This window comes from Elgaria multicarinata, chromosome 1 (assembly GCF_023053635.1).
Source record: "Elgaria multicarinata webbii isolate HBS135686 ecotype San Diego chromosome 1, rElgMul1.1.pri, whole genome shotgun sequence".
Lineage (NCBI taxonomy): Eukaryota > Metazoa > Chordata > Lepidosauria > Squamata > Anguidae > Elgaria > Elgaria multicarinata.
In genome coordinates this window covers 83418078-83437828 of record NC_086171.1, presented here as the reverse complement: position 1 = coordinate 83437828, position 19751 = coordinate 83418078, and the positions used below count along the sequence as shown (strand labels likewise).

Sequence of the window (19751 nt, the reverse complement as noted above, 5' to 3'; positions counted from 1 at the left end):
AAGTCTTTGCTGTTTGATTCCTTTCTAGTGCAAACTTAGAGAATCTTTGCCACTTAGCCGTGTACGATTTCCTTGTCGAAGGCTTTCGTGATGCCGTTAAGACGTTCTGCACAGTCAATTGTACGGTATGGAGGGGTGCCCCGTTATCCTCCACGCTGTCATCCTGAGCGTCAACAGGTCCGAGTGTCGAACCTTGCCCTAGTGTCGAGACAGGAGGCTCGGTATCGACAGTAAATTGATGTAGTCCCCTCTCGACAGTCGAAGGGCGTGAGGGAACCATGGTTGTCGAGGCCACCAAGGAGCGATTAGAATACAGTCTGCTTTGTCTGCCTGTATCTTGGCCACGACCTTTGTGAGGAGTGGAAAAGGGGGAAAGTTGTAGAGCAAGCCCCCTGTCCATGTTCTTGTGAAGGCGTCTCCTAGCGAGTTCCTTCCTCTTCCTGCTCTGCTGCAGAATCTGGTACAAATTGCGTTTTCTGTGGTGGCAAAGACATCGACAGCAGGGTGGCCCCAGTACCGAAAAAGATCGTCCCTGACTTCGGTATCGAGCTCCCATTCATGGTCGACGTGAAAGGACCTGCTGAGGGAGTCCGCAACGATGTTCTCCTTGCCTGCTACGTGGATCGCGGTCAGGTAAGTTTTTCTTTTTATGCACCAGTTCCAGATTCTGAGTGCAGATTGGGTCAAGGGGTGTGACCTCGTTCCACCCTGTCTGTTTATGTAGCAGACTACTGTGGTATTGTCTGTTGCGATCAGGACATTCTTGCCCTCGATGATCTGAGCAAAGGTTTTTAACGCATTTTCTACAGCCAGGAGCTCCAGATGATTGATATGTTCCTCTTCCTGTTGAGGAGGCCATCGACCTTGGGCGGTGTAAGAGCTGCAGTGAGCTCCCCATCCCGTTAGAGAGGCATCGGTCGTGATCGTTACCAACGGTGCCTTCCGCTGAAAAGAAACTCCTTCCAATAAATTGTCCATCGACAGCCACCATTTCAAGGATGCCCATACCTGTCTCGGTATCGAGAGGTAAGTTCTGCGGGCGTTGCGTCGAAGATCGAATGTTCTCAAAAACCACCCTTGAAGGACCCTCATTCGCAGCCTCGCGAAGGTGATCACAGCGGTGGTCGCTGCCATCAAACCTAACAATCTTTGGATTGTCCATGCCGAGGGCCTTAATTGGGCCTTGATATCGAGAATCAGGTCTCGAAGAGTCATTGCTCTTGCCATCGGGAGGTATGCTCTTCCATCCCGAGACGATAGGGTCCCTCCTATAAAGTCTATTGTCCTTTGAGGAGTCAGTATGGATTTCTCCTCGTTGACCCATAGTCCTAGAGAATCTAGAAGGTTGAGAGTCGTGACTATGTTCTCCTGGAGCGTATAACTGTTCTCTGCCACCAGGAGCCAGTCGTCTATATATGGATAAATGTGAATCTCCTTTTGTCGTAGAAGTGCGCATACAACCGTCATCACCTTCGTGAAGACCCTCGGTGCTGTCGCGAGGCCGAAAGGAAGAACGGTAAACTGGAACTGCTGGGCGCCGATGGAGAAACGCAGGTAAGTTTGATGCGACTTCCTGATGGAGATATGGAAATACGCATCCTTCAGGTCTACCACCGCAAACCACACCCCCGTATGCAACAGCTGGAGAATAGAGGCAACTGTTGTCATACGAAACTTTTTTGGGGTGATGTACTTGTTCAACTGCCTTAAGTCCATAATAGGTCGAAGACCCCCATCCCTCTTCGGGACCGTGAAGTAGCGCGAGAAGAACCCTTGGTTGATCTCCTCTGCGGGTACAGGCGAGATGGCTCCCTTCGCTAGTAGGGTTTGTACCTCGAGCAGCAGAGGAGGGGACGGCGCTGTTACTTTCACCCCCAAAGAGGGAGGAAGGGTATCGAACTCGATGGCATACCCCGTCTCGATGATGGTGAGCACCCAGGAGTCGGATGTTATGGACTCCCATTGATGGTACTTGGGTGTCAGACGGTTGGTAAAGGGTAGTAGGCCTGGGGCAGGGGAGTCAAAGACGTTGCCTTTTGGAGAAATCCGGCTGACGTCTGTTTTGTTGGTATCGGCCTTGGTAAGGCCTCTTCCTTTGCAGTTGTTGCTGCTGTTTGGCAGGCTGTTTATCATATTGTGGCCGCTGCTGTAATTGCTGGTAAGGCTGCCTTGTCCAACGCCTCTGTTTATATTGAGGCGGAGGTTGCGAGAACCCCATCTTTCTAGCTGTGGTTCTTGCTTTATAGATAGAGTCTAGGGACTCATCAGTCTTGGTGTTGAATAGGCCTTCGCCATCGAATGGCAGGCTTTCTATTCTCGACTTTGTCTCATTGGCAAGATTAGCAGATCTTAGCCAGGCATGGCGACGAAGTGCAATCAAACCCATCATGGACTTCAAATGCGAATCAGTTTGATGTCTCGCAGAGTTGAGTTGTAATCTTGCTATGGACGTAGCTTCGGACTGGAAGATCCTGGCAAGTTCACGCTTGTCATCGGGAAGATGGTCACAAAGGGAGCCTATCTTCTCCCAAAGAAAAATCTGATATCGCGCCGTAGTGGTTTCATAAGCTGAGGTGTGTATTCCCAGTGTGGAGGAAGCATATACTCTTCTTCCAAGGTAGTCCAGTTTCCTACCTTCCCTATCAATGGGGGCTGAATGTATCTTGTTGGACTTGCCCTGAGCCGATTCAACAATTATCGAATTCGGCCTTGGGTGCTGGAACAGGAATTCCGCGTTGGCCTCTTGAATTTTATACATTGCTTCCAGTCTCTTGGAAGTAGGTTGAGAGGCGCAGGGTGTTTTCCAAGAGACTTGAGCCGTGCGTTTCAGGGTAGGTGGAAAGGGAATTGCCACAGTAGAACTAGCTTCAGTCCTTAACACATTGTAAATGGGGTCATCGTCTACTTGTGCAGGTTGTTCGATGTCCAGGCATAACGACTGCGCCATCCTGAGGACGTGATCCGAAAAACTACCCATATCCTCGGAAGGGGAGGCAGGATCATGGGTGTTTACTGTCGTCGGGTGACGGCATCGAGACTGCGACCGAGACCAAGGAGTCTGAATCGGACCTGTAGTCGTCATCAGGTGAGTTCGACACCGTAGTCTGCATCGTTGTTCGGATTGGCTGCAGCGCTTGATCATGGTGCGGTGCCGAAACCGATGTAGTAGCCCTCGGTACCGAGTTCTCGGCAACGGCACGGTGCCGTGATGTTGTTGGTGAAGGAACTTGAACAATCCTGGTAGGGCAAGGAGGGGGTCTATATCGCTCCTCCTGCCTATATCCGTCCGGATAATATTCTTGGGGTCGATAATACTCCCAGTCATATAAATCCTGTCTATGATAGCCCGAGTATTGGGAAACTCGGTCATAATCTGGTCAAGAGGGTACAGGCCTCTCCAGACAAACCGGCGACATCGATACCGTAGGCTGACGTGCCTGCTCTTGTTCAACAGCACACGGTATGGAGACGGCTGATACCGAGTCATGGATCTCTCCTTCCGACATTGAACTTCTGGCCGTCGGTATGGGAGTCGGTACCGAGGAATTTTCTGGTACCGAGGCTTGCTTCGGTACCGTAGCCGGTCTCGATGCAGTAGCGGGCTTAGGCGATACCGTTGTTACGGTCGCAGCCCTAGAAGAGGAGTGTTTGTCGACATCTCTCCTTTTCTTTTTCTTCTTTTTCTTCTGTTCTGCCGATTTTGGGGTCCGCGCCTTTTTCGCAATTTTTTTGGCTGCGGATACCGCAAGTGCGGCCTAGCGTCAGGGGTATGGCCCTGGTTTCCGCCATCATCTCCTCAGTAACCACGAAGGACTGGATTTCAGGGCTGCGGTCCCTGCTCATTGTCCTTGAGGAGGATTTTTCCACGTGCTTTTGAGGCGTGGGTTCGGTAGCCTTCAGGGCTTTTTCCCACAGCACGGAACGAAGCCTATCCGCTCTATTTTTGCGGGTTTGTTTCGTAAAAGCCATACAGTGATGGCACTGCTGAACTTTGTGTCCTTCTCCTAGACAAACTACACAAAGTGAATGTCCGTCCTTCGGCGGTAGTTTAGTGCCACATTTCACGCATTTTCTAAAAGGGGCCTTCACGGCCATGCGCCTGAGGCGCCTGCGATCGAAGATCGCTCGAAATAGAAGGAGAGAGAATAATATATATATAAAGTAAAGTTTGAGAATTTTTTTTTTAAACAGAGTAAAGAGAAGAAAAGGAGAAAAGCTACGATAATTAAAGATTTTCCAAGAGGAAAAGAGTTCAGAGAAAAAACGCAGAGGAACGGTTTTTAGGTCAGTGCACAATGACGGACGACGAAGAACTGAGGTAAGGGCGGGAACCCCAGGGACATGCGCAGTAGCGTGGGGGAGGGGCTCCCGCCAAAAACGTTTCCCTAAGCTTTGGAAGGTTCCGGTTCAGGTCTCGCGCATGCGCAGAGCCCATATGTGTGATGCATAGAGACCACGATGAAGAACTTAAATTATCTTGGCTAGGGAGGAATGCAGCCCTGAAAATGACTTTGCTGCCTAAACTGTCTTTTTTATTTCAGACCCTGCCAGTAGAGATTCCTGGAAATGAGTTCAAACGTTGGCAACAAGCTCTATCCACATTCAGTGGAGGAGGCAAACACATCCGTGTCAATCAAGCGACACTATTCTGACCAACTAAACTAGGGGGGTTTGGTGTCCCAAATCTCAGGCTGTACCATGATGCTTTTCAATTGAGACAACTACTCAAAATAATTAGAAACGAGACAGCAATCCCGTGGGTGTCAATTGAAAGCGCCCCCTGCATCCCTACGATCAGGGCAATCCCATTCCTTCCAACACTGAAAAAACATATTCAAACAATTAACCCATTTTTTAAAGCAAATTTAAAGGTATGGGCAAAGTGGGCAAAATGGTTTGCACCATCCCCTTCCCCCCTAACCCCGATTTTAGACCACCCCCAATTCAGAGATCAATTTAAGTATAGACAATTTGCAGGTTGGGAAGAAAAAGGTTTTTTCCATATTCATGATCTCTTTATACAAGGAAAAATCATATCAATGCAACAATTAGAGGCAAAACTGAGCCCACTCCCTTGTACCTGGCTCCAAAAAATGCAAATAGTCTTTTTTGCAAATGTTCTATATGAATTTCATAACATTCCACGCTCACTTACTATATTTGAGAATGCTTGCCTGACTTATTCTAGAAAGGTTAAAGGGGAAGCTTCTGATATATATCACATGATGTTGAATTGTCAATTCCCAGATAAGGGAGGGTTAAAAATGATTTGGGAACATGATCTGTGCACCAGTTTCACTGAAGGTGAATGGAAAAGCTTATGGCAATCAGCACCCTATAAAACAATATCAGCAAAAGTTAAAGAGCTCACTCTGAAAATCACTCACAGGTGGTATATCACCCCTGTTAGACTGCACCATATTGGTGGTAATATATAATATATTTAATATCTATATGAAGCCGTTGGGAGCGGTCATTAGGGGATTTGGAGCTAAATGCCATCAATACGCTGATGACACACAGCTCTATCTCCCTGTGACAACTGAATCAGGTGAGGCTGTGCAGGTCCTGGACCAGTGCCTAGACTCCGTAATGGGCTGGATGAGGGCCAATAAACTGAGATTGAATCCTGGCAAGACGGAAGCCCTGTGGGTGAGTGGTTCCCGAGTCTGGGAGACAGGCTCATTTCCTGTTCTGGATGGGATTGCACTGCCTCTGAAAGAACAGGTTCGTAGTTTGGGGGTACTCTTACACCCATTTCTGTCGTTGGAGGCTCAAGTAGCTGCCACGGCTCGGAGTGCCTTTTACCATCTTTGGTTGGTTCGCCAACTACGGCCTCTCCTGGACAGGGATAGCTTGACCACGGTGGTACAGGCATTGGTAACCTCAAGATTGGATTACTGCAATGCGCTCTATGTGGGGCTGCCCTTGAAGCTGCTCCGGAAGCTGGAGCTAGTGCAGAATGCTGCAGCTCGGCTGTTGTCTGGAGCTGCCCCTTTCCAGCATGTAACTCCTCTGCTGAGGGAACTGCACTGGCTGCCTATTCGCTACCGGGCCGGGTTTAAGGTTCTTGTACTTGTGTACAAAGCCCTAAACAACTTAGGACCAGGATACCTGAGAGAGAGCCTTCTCCCTTACCAACCTGCCCGGTCACTGAGGTCATCCGAGGGCCTGCTCCTGGTGGTTCCACCTAGATCCATCCTCCGATTGGAATCCACCAGGGGAAGAGCCTTCAGCGTGGTGGCGCCCCTCCTGTGGAATTCCCTGCCTCTGGAGGTCAGGCAGGTGCCAACCTTGTACTCCTTTCGGCGCCTCCTGAAAACATCTTTATTCCAAGAAGCCTTTCTCTAACATGCAGCCTTAGATTACTGTTATTGCTTCTTTTAAATTTTGTTTTAACTGTTTTTATTCTGTTTTTATTTTCATTTTACATTGTACACCGCTCCGAAATTTTTCAATGGGGAGCGGTATATAAATCTTCTAAATAAATAATAATAAATAAATATATCCCCGCTCTGTTGGTGTGGTTGCTCAGTTCCTGGCACTTATATCTTTGGTGGGAATGTCAACAGGTCAAAATTTTTTGGTCAAGGGTTTTCCAAACCATTACAAACATTATTCATGTTGAATTAGAAACTGATCCAGCACTGGCACTACTTTCTATTTTTAGGAATGCCAATAGAAACATTATTCCCAAAGCCTTGGTCACCCATTTGCTGGTTGCAGCCAGGTGGGAAATTGCCCAATTCTGGAAAAGCGACAGACCTTTTGACCATCAACATTGGTTTGATAAGATTTGGAAACTAGCATTAAATGATAAGTTGACACAACATAGCAGGTTAGCAAGAGGAAAAATAACATCAGACACATTTGTGGAAAATTGGTTGGACTTTTTCACATTTATTAATATGAATCCTGGCGAACCTAGATCCCCAGTGACTCAGGAATCCTTTTGGTCAGAGGTTCTAACTTAACCTGCATCTTTTTCTGTACCAAGTGCTTATTGAAGGAATGAACACCCATGCTTTTTTATAGTGGTGCTGTGGGAACAATTATATTGTTGTTGAGTGTTTTCCTTTACTCTGTGTGTTTATTGTATTTGTCCTTACTTGAAAATCAATAAAAATATTATTTTTTTAAAAAAATGTGACCCACCCAACACACTGATGCTCTGAAAACAAAATATGTAACAGGGCAGGAACTTATAATTATGGTAAAAATAGACAGAGCTTCAGAATGTGTCCCCACCCACCCCTGTAATACACAGAAAGTTAGCTCAACTTGAATTATGTCTGTGGATTCATCTGCTACTAAGAGTGACAGATTTGACCATTTGAACCATGTGCAACATCATTAAGATCAGGCCACAAGCAAAACACAAACAACTGCACATGACAAGTTGTAGCAGAGTAAATATAAAGATCACTTACTTCAATATTTGTAACAACAATTTCTCTAAACACATAAGCAATGGTGCAATCTTCAGATCGACATTTGACACGGAAGTTGCCATACTCCATAATGTCTGGAGGATCAGGCCAATAATGATGACATTTGGTCTAACACAAAAGAAAAAAAAACTCGGTTTGATAGTCTTATTTTCCACCCAGCAGCATCTATACCTCCTATGTAGCAACATATCTTAGAAGGTTGCATATGTAATACACTTATTTACCCAACTGGGAGTAAAAAGTTCAAATTTAGCTTGTTCTAGTTAAACTTGGCCCTTTTACTTCTCTGTAGCAGTTCGCTGCTAAAATGCAGTGGGAAAAAGATTTTTTATTATTTTTTATAAAAATAATAATTTTTATTATTTTGCTGCCATTGCAAATTTCAGCTGCTCTAGAGCTCATCACTGTTTTAAACAAACAAAGAAACAAAACAGAGATTGTAGGGTTGTGGCTTTCAGTTTGAGGTCTTTGAAATTTGACAAGCTGCAGCTTCTCTGTTTTGAAAAACGGAGTTACACTGAAGTATAGAGAAGAAAGCCACTTCGAAAAGTGCGAAACAGATCAGTAAACCACATTTCAATTTACATGAAAGCAGGGATGTACATGTTTTATTAAATCCATTTTGTCTGTGTTTCGTGGATTGTCAGGAGTCTTTCGTTCTGTTGGGTCACTTATTGACGAATCAGATTTTTTGTATGAGAATTTTGTTTGTTTGCAAATGCACATTAGTGCAAGTGTGGACTTGCACAAATTTCCCCCAAAGTAAAACAAAACAAAAACTGTCGGCAAATCTCGGGTTAGATTCATAAAAATCCAAATTAATTTGAATCCATTGCAGATTTTTCCAACATCCCTAAAAGAAAGTCGTACTCTCTCCTCAGACACAAGTCTCACCACCCCTAAAAGCAAATACATTCAACCTACCCGCCCTCGTTCTGTAAGGGTTGTCAACATGATAATCAGTGATAATCTGTGATCCCAAACTGCTTGCCAGAAATGCGGACAGGTGTGTGGAAGAGGGCCTTGAGTGGCAATGTATTTGTTCACAATACCAGCAGAAGGAATTTCCATCTATCAGGAGAAAGAAAACTCTACATAAAGTTGGCTCTTAGTAAAAAAAAATGCTTTGAAATTTGTGATTAACAAATGCAACTTGTTTTTAAAAGCTACATGAAATTTCAATATTGCATAAACACACACAAACACACTCGCGCAACCAGATCACTAGATCAAAATTGACCCAAAATTTAAACACAAGAAATTGGCAATTTTAGTTCTGCATTAATTTAAATGAGTTATATACTTCTTTCATATCAAACAAAATTGCTAAGATGACTATTTAGAATGGCCACTCTATGAAGTGAATTATGTGGAGCCTGGACAGCCATCTCTCAGGGATGTTGTAGTTGTATCCTACACTTCAGATTCTGCACTGAAAGGGGGGCTGTACTAGAAGACCTACTAACTCTATGATTTTATGTGTCACTTCAACCACCATGCAGGTTTTCCCTTACTGGAAAAGTGAGCAAGGACAGTTAGAGCATGGCAAAGGTTAATCCACTTAGGGACACACACCTAAATGGATTGCCATGTGGAAAATGGCCAAACTTTTATGTATTCTCCATGCCATCTTGCTCATACATAATCTCTCTCTCTCGTTTTTATTGTTTATAGCCAACGGCCATCACAATACAAACACAAAGCACACAAGTATAAAACAGAAAAACATTTGATACAATAAAGCAAGAAATACAATAAAATGATCAGGATTTAAAACATTCCTTCTGTTTAACCCCCTTAGGATTTGACAGTGGTATGATTTAGAAAGGCTGCTCTTATTTTTCTTGCAGCTAGGGAAAATAAAGCTATCCTATAGCTAATAAATTTGTCCATATCAGCCAACAGTCATCTAATTTTTAAATCATCTGACTGGCCTTCTAAGGTAGTTTGGAAAGGGAGAATAAATTTAGCCCTGGGCGAATTATATATTGGACAGTATAGGATATAATGTATGAGATCTTCAATATTTCCTGATTCGCATACGCAAAAGCACTCTTTTACAGGTCTATCAGAGAATCTTCCAGCCAGTGGGCATCATTTGAAATCTGAGCTGGGTAAAAGAATGCCTAACAGGGAAAATGGTTAATTCTCGCAAATAAGTAGCCCTTTTATGATCTGTTTTGATTTTGGTATACCAAGTCATACATAATATATTAATTTACATTTCAAAGGCATACTTCAGAGAGGTGTGCCGAGATCCTTGGAAATCTTATTACTAACTAAGCCCTATATAGATTTTTTAAACCAGTTGACATTCTTTATTATTATTTTCAAACGTTGTCTGTGTTACTTACATTCACATAATTTGCATTTATATAGTCCTCATTTCCTTGTAATATTACTCTGGTTACATCATCTGGTGCGTGAAAAAAAAGTAAAAGTAAAAATGTTACATAGTAGTATTACCTTTCTTGAAAAGATATAAAAGTAGTATAAACCTTTAAATCACAGGAGGGAGGGGGAATACATCAACTGCATGAAATATTCACAATAAACTATTAGGAAAACAAATAAATGAAAATGTACTGGCTGACAAGATGGACAATTTTTATATCTCCAGCTCTACTCGGGTGTAAACTCTAAGTGTGACTGCACCATGAAGAATATATCACACTTTCCCTTTCTCACGCTTCTGAAATCTTCCCCCGCTACACTATAAAGGGCTAAAAGGACTGGCTAACAGTCCCAAACCTGAGTGCTCTCTCTCTGTCTGCCTGTCTGTCTCTCTCTCTCTCTCTGGAGTGGTGGTCTGGGTAGGGAAAAAGAAAAAGGGTGTACTTCTTCCTATACTCTTGTGTGTGTGTTTTTTTTAAACCATCATGGTGCACATCCTTCCCAATCCTAAACAAAGCAGAAAAAATCCTTTATACCCCCTTAATTTTCCTCTTCCCACTTCAACTGACACCCTCTACATTCCATTGTTTAATTGCCCTCAATATTCACAGCTCCTTGACAGGCTACCAGGATTTTACGATATAGTTCTCTTTTAAAATTACAAACTAAAGTATTTTTACACAGATAGGAAGTAACCTAAATAAGTAAAAGGCACCTTGGGCTTTTTGGGAGGTCCTATTTTGCTTCCAAACTCAGAGATATGGGATCAGCTCTGTCTGGTATTAAAGGGAATGATAGCCAGGGACATGTAATTAATACTCACATGGTAGAACATCTTTGTATCGATTTTTGTCCATATTCTGAGGTAGCTTTGCACAAGTAACAGCTAATCCTGGCTTTTTTCTGTAAAGTTGCTGAAAGAACATTTAAAAATATCTTTGATATTTTAGTAACAGCAAGGCCTCAAAAATCACATTAAATGTTGATAAATATTGGAGAAGATTATTTTACAAGGGCAGAAACTGACAGCCTAGAATGACTAACTTATTGACATAACCTTTAGGCATGCAATTTAAATACCAACAACAAAATATTTTAGGGTTGTTTTTTGTAAAGAATAGGACAGTTCATAAACAGTATTCAAGAGGAAATATTCATTCATCATCATTCATTAATTTATTTTCATTTCTTTATCAACCAATAGCCAAAGCTCTCTCAATGGTTCACAAAAATTGTGACACCCCCCAATGCAATGTAATAAAAACATAATATAAAATCTTTAACATACAATATTTAAAAACAGTTTGATACAGGTTCAATAAAATACCAGGACCTGATAAAAACAGCTGTCATTTAAACCCCTGAACTGTTGTTGTTTAGAATGGATACTGTTTTATACTGTTGTTTTTATATTTTTGATGGTTTTAAACTTTGTATACTTTTTAATGTTCACTGTTTTTAACTTTTGTAAACTGCCCAGAGAGCTTCAGCTATGGGGCGGTATATAAATTTAATAATAATAAATAAATATGCCATCAGATGACCATACCAATAGATAACAAGAAAACTGACTTCAACCTGGAAGCCACAACCTTATTTGAAGCTTCGAAGGCTCTTCACTGAATGGAACTCATTTGTGAGTAGATACAATTCTGGCCGTTTGGAAGGGCATTGTAGTTAATATAGTGCTATATTAAATATTAGATGCTTTAACTGTGTAAAGGTGTTGTCTCAGCAGTACTCGAAAATATCCTATCTTCACAAGTAGGCTCACTTTAGCCAACTCCAGCTGTTCCCTTCTAAACTCCAGGCCATTCAAACCCAATTTCCTAAACTTCCTGAGAACAGAGTCTATGCAAATAAGCCTACACTGATAATATGGGAAAATAAAATTTTAAAAAACAAGCACCACACAATTTTATCATCATAATTATGAAGATAGTTTTGAGATACATAGAATGACAGGGGTGAAAGGCACAAATAAGCATTCTGTCCCTAATCATCATAGAACTGGAACGTACTAAGAGCCCATCTAGTACACTGCAGCACAGATACAGCAACCTGGTTCAAACATCACAACCCATAATATTTTAGCTGCCAGTCCTTTTCCACAGTGCCAGAGCTTTGCAGCGGCTGGACTATTTTACGTAACTAGTTGAATTCCAATGCTAAAATATACCACCCAGTTCAAATTTTCGGTTTCATGAGAGAATGTGGCGATATAGAGGAACAGACCTAGTTAACACATTTGACTAGTTACAAGAGTTAAAAACGAAGTATAGTTTTCTGTATGAACAGCGATAGTGACACTTTACTATAAATGTCAAGATCACAATCCTAAACTTGTTTATGTCCTTGGTTAATTGATCAAAGCTATTCCACATCTTTACATGTAGTTTCTAACGTTTTGACCAACAAAGTCTCTTCAGTAAACTGTTGTACATATCATAACTATTGTACATCTCACTTTTCAGCCAGGCTACAGTTAGCATTAAAAACAATGGAGAAAGCCAGGTTGCTTATCTTTAACTTTGCTTCTTTGAATGGTTACCTGTACAGTAACACAAATTGGTTCTCTACTTGCCCAAAGCCTTTGTTCAGAACTTTCTAGAGCAAGTTTAGTGTTTTGATTTACTCCCAGTACGCACACTCAAGGAGGTGTGGCTCCCAGTCAGTTCTTAATATTCCGCATGCAGCAGCTTATACAAAAGAGCACCAAGTGAGAACAAACACTGCTAGCTACAGGAGGATGGATTGTGTGACCATTGTGTGACACAGATGACCATTTCGAGAACCACAGTTACAAGTCCTCCTCTCAGTTACTTCTTCATTGTCTCTGTGCAGTCACGCAGAGTAAGTAGCAAGCTCACTTACTGGATATGGGGCAAGTGCTGCAGAAAACCATAAAACTCAGCATAGCCCTTCTGAAAGAACCATCCGCCTTGGCCCAAACATCAAGTCTTTAATGATGGATGAACGTAGAGGGCTGCAACCATACTGGAATGTGATAAAACTGGTACTAACAACTCCTCTAAAAAAAGCTGTTGAGGAAGTGACTACTGTGGTAGCATGAGCATGAACCTTTCCTGGAACCAAGAGTTTGGCCAGATCATAACAGAGCACTACAGGCAACGAGAGTCAACAAGGACAGTTGGAAAAAAGAGAGCAGCCAGAAAGTCTGCATGCTTTCTTCGGGTCTGGTCAGGAACAGCCGATTCAAATCAGCCCCAATACTGTGGTGGCTGCTTACCTCAAATTGAATTAGGACCGTTCCACTTTCTAGCCCTTTCTTCAGTTGTTCCATTGTCTCCTCAAGGGTCTCACCATACCCTGAACAGGTGGGGAGAATTGTTTCTGGAAAATTAAAGCTATCGCCTTCATCCTCTGATTTGCACTCAACGAATTGTCTGGCAACTGAAAGACACCGAGACAAATATTTTTCAAAAGGTAATTTTTAGATATGTTCAACAAAATGTACATGAAATAGAATGTGTTTTTAAAAGGTTGTTTTCCTGTAAATGTTGCTCTCTGACAGTGGTCCTCACATAGTCACAAACATGGGTCCCAGATAGGCTGGACCCTTGAACAGTAAATACTTGGATGAGGATCCAAAGCAAACATCCTGAGGCAGGTTAAGCTATTTACTGGCAGGGTGAAATTAGCTCCTCCTCAGTCCAACAGCTGGCTCAATGGAAGTGTAACACAATTTTCTCTTTCAAAGTAAAGGTAAGCAACTTTCTTTTCTTTTGTGGAAATTGCTGAAATTTTGCTCTAATGAGGGGGAAAATAAGTTTGACTGGTGGAATATATATCTTGGAATATTACATTAGGTTTCTATTTCTAAGGGGCACATAATTAAAAGTGGAGCTGCTTTTCTCATTCTATGTAAAGTCTCGCATTCAATAGGTTATGCACAAGTTTCTCCAATCATTTGCTTTAGAAAGGTTTCCTGCTTACGAGCCAACCTAGCTAACCACTTTTATGTGCAACTCTATTTGTGCAGTTCAAAGTAAGATGTCAATACAATGTATATCACTCAGAATATGAGCACTTTTAATTTAGGACCAATGTATTCCATATATAATATTCACATAGAAGTCACAAATGTTCTGTAACGCTTCCAAGAAATGTTAAATTGCTTTGGCTGACATACCTGGACATGGATTTTATAGCCTTGTTTTAAGCAGGCAATTGGAAACACGTAACTCTAAGCTTCACCTGAAAACCATGATTTGGAACTATGGTACGGTGAGTTTGCAAATGATGGTTTAGAGACAAGGCACTAAATATAGTTTGCCAATTGGGTGTCATAGCAAACTATGGTTAGAGAAAACCAGAAAGTGGAAAACAGAACCTATGCAGGAGGGCGGTGTTTTGGATAACCAGATTTATGATGTCTGATCCAGACCAGTGGATTCAAAGTTGCAGGGGAGTGGAACCTAAAAGCATTGCTATTTTAAGAATAGAATGCTAGTTCTCTTGACTTGGAAAAATGATGCAGCATTAACAATTCCACCCCTCTCCCCTGCCCCAAGGAGAGATTGCTTCCCTGTAACTGTAGGTTTCTGAGAGATCATCTGTATAGTCACACATAGGTTCTGCATCTGTATATTTTGGAAAGCTTCTGTAGCTAACTAGGGCTTTTGTGCCCCCCCCCCACCAACAAGGTGGCATAACTCCCATCTTCTTGCTCAGTTCAAACTTCTGACTATCACAGCCCTTATAAAAACAGAAACAAAGCAGAAACAAATGGTGCAATGATACCTGCAGTATGGTAGGAAGGTGGGTTGTGAGACTGCATAATGACCATTCTAAGGACTACAATTTCAGGTAAGCAACCAATCCTTTTTCTTTGTGCTCTCTGTGCAGCCCCACATATGGGCAGAGTAGCAAGCTTACTTATCAAAGAGAGGCCAAGTGCTAAGAAACTGAGTACAACCTTTCCAAAAGAGCCAACCTTCCTGACTCTGACATTTGCCATGATCAGCTGGACAAATGTAGAGGGCAGAGTCCACATACCAGTCCAGGAGACAATGGGTTTTCCTAAATTTTCAGTGACTTTTTGGCAGGACACCAAGGGCTTGGGGAAATTTATGGAGCATGAATGTATCAAAACTTTACTCATGGCTCTGACAATTCTGCCCAACTTTAATATTAAAGTGCAAACCTAATACAAAATCCCAGTATCATCATAATTTACTACATTCAGTTTTAACTGTTTCTATGCAAACCTCTCTATAATTATCTCTCTCACTCACTCTAATAATGATAGAAGCAAAGACTGTAGTTAGCTATCTGAATGGTGGATTCTAATAGGTCAATGTATTCTTCATAGAAATGTAAGAATGATCTGCAAAGAAAAGAAGCTTCTAATGTACAGATAAAAATCCTGATCATATTGATTAAGGCATGCTATGCTCTTAAATACTATAATGCTACTATAATACCACTCTTCAATATCAATGCACAACATATTAGTAATTACCTTTCCGCCTGATCAGAAGCACAAGCTCTCTTGTGTGCGACTCTCGGCTCGCTTTTATAAACATCACCACTTGGTCATGTGTATGTTCAGAGATGTCCCGGCCATTGATTAATACAATCTGATCACCTTCAAGCAATTTTGGAATACATTTATCAGACTGTCATAAAACCAAAGAAAATGGTATCAGTATTTTCAGACCTTTCAGCTTGGACTTTCACTTCAATGTAAAATAATTATTTTAATAATTGATAAGCAGCATTATTCTTTATTTTGAGAATCTACATCAAGAAATGATTGAATAGTTGCTATATTCTATTTAAAATTTCTGAATTAAGACATGTAGTTTTGAACTTATCAGCAGCCTCTCATTTTATTCAGCTTAGACTGAGAATGCAGGTGCTCAAGTAGACATTTGAGCAATCCAACAGAGGTCCACAGCCAGATTGCATGCATCTCCATTGAGAAAATAACTATCCAGAGCTTGTCCAAAGTTGTCACAGCACCCCCACTACCCAAATATAGTGTTGTTTATTATCCTGTTATCCTAGTCCCTACAATGGGATATCGTATTGTATGCGATGTTGGCACATCTATTTTATATTTTTTATTTGATTGTTATATTATTTGTATTCTAAAATACCTGGAGATTTATTTTAATGAGGCATTTAATAAATAAATAAATGTGAAGGAAATCCAAAAAACTATACTTACAGGAGCGCCTGGAATTATTCTGGACACAACTAGAGGCATCTTCTGATCGATACCACCCTATAACATTATTCCAAAAATAGTTAATATAAACAGATTTAGGCTGCAAAGCTATACTCACTTACTAGAGAACTGGTCCCACTGAACTCAGTGAGGCTTACTTCTAAGTAGACACATATAGCAGGTGTTTTGGACTGCAACTCCCAATGTCCCCAGCTAGCATGGCCTGGTCAGGTATTATGGTATTACTACTTTTTTCAGTTCTTTAAGGCAGGAGAGAAGAACCTGTAAACCTCCAGATGCTGTTGGACTACAACTTCTATCGTTTCTAATCACTGGCTATGCTTTAAGTAAGGCGTAAGCAACCTGGAGCCCTCCAGATATTTTTGTCTACAACTCCTATAATCCATTGGCCATGCTGGCTGGGGCTTATGGGAGTTGCAGTCCAAAAACATTTGGAGGACACCCCGTTTCCTACCCATGCTTTAAGTTAATTAATATGTCCTGGCCTCCATAGGCCCAAAATACACAATATTTTGCAGGATTGAAGTTTAATCATTCAAATTTCATAGGTTCACTGCACTTAAGTTTGCTTACATTAAATAATTTTTGCTGCTTCCCATCACATTTTTTTTCCAATCGTGATGTATAAAATAATTATTTGTAGTGTGAAATGCAACAGAAACTATTTTTGAACAAAACCATACTTTGTGATATATAAAGGGCATATACCGAGAGCTACATGGTTGCTTTATTAAGAGGTACTGGTTGCATTTACTCTCTAGATAGTATAAATGTCTTTAGTCCTAAAGTTTCAGAATGGTTAAGTGAAGACATATAATGATTAACTCTGACATAGTTTTATTAGAAATTGCTAGCTACTGAAAAGCCACTGACTAAATATATACATTGACCCTGTTCATACAACATGCTAAGCCATGGTGGCTAAGCATTTTGAGCTAAACATTATAGCTTAGCATGTCATGTGAACCATGGCTTAGCATGTTGTCTGAACATGTCCATTGTAACTAATGTCTTTTATAAATGGCAGAAGTATCCACTGCTGCCATGTGCTAGCAGAACCTATTGCTGGTGCAATGAGAAACTAGCGCATCCAAAAACAAGTGGAAATGAGCCAAAATATTAGTTTCTGGAACAGAACAGTTTAGTGGAACTTGCAAAATGGAGGATTTGCTCATCCCTAATTTCAGGTTCCCGTTAGAAGACCCCTAAGTGTGTCCTTTCACTATTTGATTAATTTAATAGTTGCCGTAGCTGCACCTAGCATTGTCATTCGCATGTTCACAACTTTCTTATTCTCATTTTAAATCTTGGAGGCCAAGTTCTTCCATAATTACTGTCCATGTTGCAGCACTAATGCAATCAATTGTACCATGGCCAACAAAATTAACCCTAGTAACTAACTGAAGGCAATAAAATTATCTGGTTTCTGCATCAGGAGGAGAGGAGGGAGAGAAAGAAGGAGCCACTACCACTGCATTAAATACATCAGTATTTTGACAGCACAGAAACATTCAAATTGTTGAAACTTTATAGGGGAAAATATATTTAAAATAAGAGCAACATTTCTGAATTATTCCATCTAGGCTATTTTTCCCCAAACCATATTTGATTATCTAGATTATCAGAGGCTTTTACCTTCAGATTAAACCCAAATTTCCCATCTTCATCTGGTAAGATGCGTATCAAAAGCAAGTCTCCATCAATAACATCATTCTAGAAGACAGTGAAAAGAGGCATACGGTTTGTGTTAACATGTTAAACCTCACACCTTTCAGTTGGTTCAAATTATCTTCTGCCTATGAGTGGTGGGAGAGTGTGATTGTGCCTTCCCGACCACTGGGCAACCACATGTCTGCTTAATATTTGAATGAAGTATATATGTGTAAGCCTAAACAGCACCAGTGATATTGTATAATACAATCTACTAGTTGATTGTGCAGCTTGGGTTTATGCGCATGCATGATTTTTAACATGTGAACCCTATGTGAACCCTATGCCCATGTGTGGAAAGCTAGTGGTCTTTGAGGTAGGACAGGCACACCCATTAGACGGCTCAGAAACCCATAACCCTGCTCAGAAAGACACAATCTTGTGTGATTTTATTCAGAAATAATCTACAGGTTCAAAATGTCTATGGCATCAGCCAGTGTTGTTGGTCTGAAGATGCTAAGCCCCAAAAGCCCTTGTCTTCAGCACACTGCAGAAGGGCCAAGATGATCCATCATGCCGAAAGTCCATTCATTCAGGTTCCCAGAAATATCCATATCTTTTGTTATTAGTACTTTAACTCATTTGACATCTTGCAGTCCAACAACATCCACTAAGCCAGTTTCCTGCTTCTGGGTTATTTAAATAATTTGTTATTGCTGGTCTTCATGTTATTAGCGAACCGCTCAAAATCCATTTTTGCACCCCTTATTGTCTGCCTGCATTTCCTTTGTGCAAGTTTATGTTCCTCTTCATTTTTCTTGTTTGAGCAGCACTTCCATTTTCTGAAGGAAACCTTTTCTGTAATAGTTTCCTTGACACTGCTTGTTACCTGTAGTGGTGACCTGTTGGACTTTTAAGAAATCCCCACCATTCTGGAAAGATTTAACTCTCTCGACTTTGATTTTCAACTTCCCTTATATGACTTTCCTAATTTTAGAGAAGTTTCCTCTTTTGAAGTCAAGTGTGACTACTTTGGACTTTCTTTGCAACGGGAAGCACTGTTGTCATTATTTCCATTTGGTTTAACAATGTTCACATCTCATATTAGGTCCTGAGTACCACTTAGAATTCAGTCTAGGGCCCCTCTGGTCGATTTCATGACCATCTGTTCTCAGGCAGAATAATTCAAAATAAAGAAATGTTATCGCTTTGTCATGACATGTATTTATCAGGTCTATGTAATGGTAACTGAAGTTACTCATTACTATACTACTCTTTCCTTTGTATGCCTCCCTGGTTTTTCTCTTGATCTCAAGATCACCCTCAGCATTTTGGTCATGGGGGACAATAGCATATCCCAATTACTAAATTTATTTTCGGATCTGGCATTGTCACCTAAAGCAATTGGCTTGCCACTTTTGAAGTTTCTAGTTTAACTCTATGTCCTCTTTGATATACACAGTGACACCACTCCCAGTGTACCCTTCTCTGTCCTCCTATAGAGTTTGTACCCAAAGAAGACCATTTCCCACAGATCCTCTCCATTCCACCAGGTTTCTGTTACGCCCAGTATATATGTTCTCCTTTGAAACCAAGCACTTCAAACCTCCACGCCACACACACACACATCCTGGCTTGGAGGCTTCTAGCATTACCATAGAAGCACCTATACATGGTGACCCTCACAAAATGTCTCTGGTGTGCTCATTTCCCCTCCATGGCCATTTGCCTCTTGACTGGCTATCATGTTTTACTGTTTGCTCCTCACCTATTTCCATCCTGTCCCCATTTGGGCAACTGAAAACATTCTCATTTTCATCCCCTAGGAATGATTCAGCCCAAATCTGACAACCACCACCCACCACTTCCAACTTCTGTCAGATTTCCCACATGGTTCAGTTTAAAATATTGAATTGGATCTGCTTAAATCTGACTGAAATCCATAGAACTTAAATTAGTCATGACTTAACTTTTCATACTGATTTCAATGGGTCTTAAATCAACTAATCTAATCTGGATCTAACCTATTGTATGGAATA

At 41.3% G+C, this 19751-nt stretch overlaps 1 protein-coding gene across 4 annotated transcripts in view; it reads right to left on the bottom strand.

Moving 5' to 3' along the window:
- Positions 1–19751, bottom strand: part of PTPN3 (protein tyrosine phosphatase non-receptor type 3) — a 131960-nt gene that overhangs the window by 33795 nt on the left and 78414 nt on the right. For all 4 annotated transcript variants that reach the window (XM_063131202.1, XM_063131219.1, XM_063131211.1 and 1 more), the window contains 8 exons: positions 17698–17775; positions 16042–16098; positions 15331–15487; positions 13096–13259; positions 10669–10759; positions 9806–9867; positions 8376–8522; positions 7431–7559 (listed from right to left, as the gene is read on the bottom strand). In XM_063131202.1, the coding sequence (XP_062987272.1) occupies positions 7431–7559; positions 8376–8522; positions 9806–9867; positions 10669–10759; positions 13096–13259; positions 15331–15487; positions 16042–16098; positions 17698–17775 (885 nt within the window). The remainder of the gene's footprint in view (positions 1–7430; positions 7560–8375; positions 8523–9805; positions 9868–10668; positions 10760–13095; positions 13260–15330; positions 15488–16041; positions 16099–17697; positions 17776–19751) is intronic.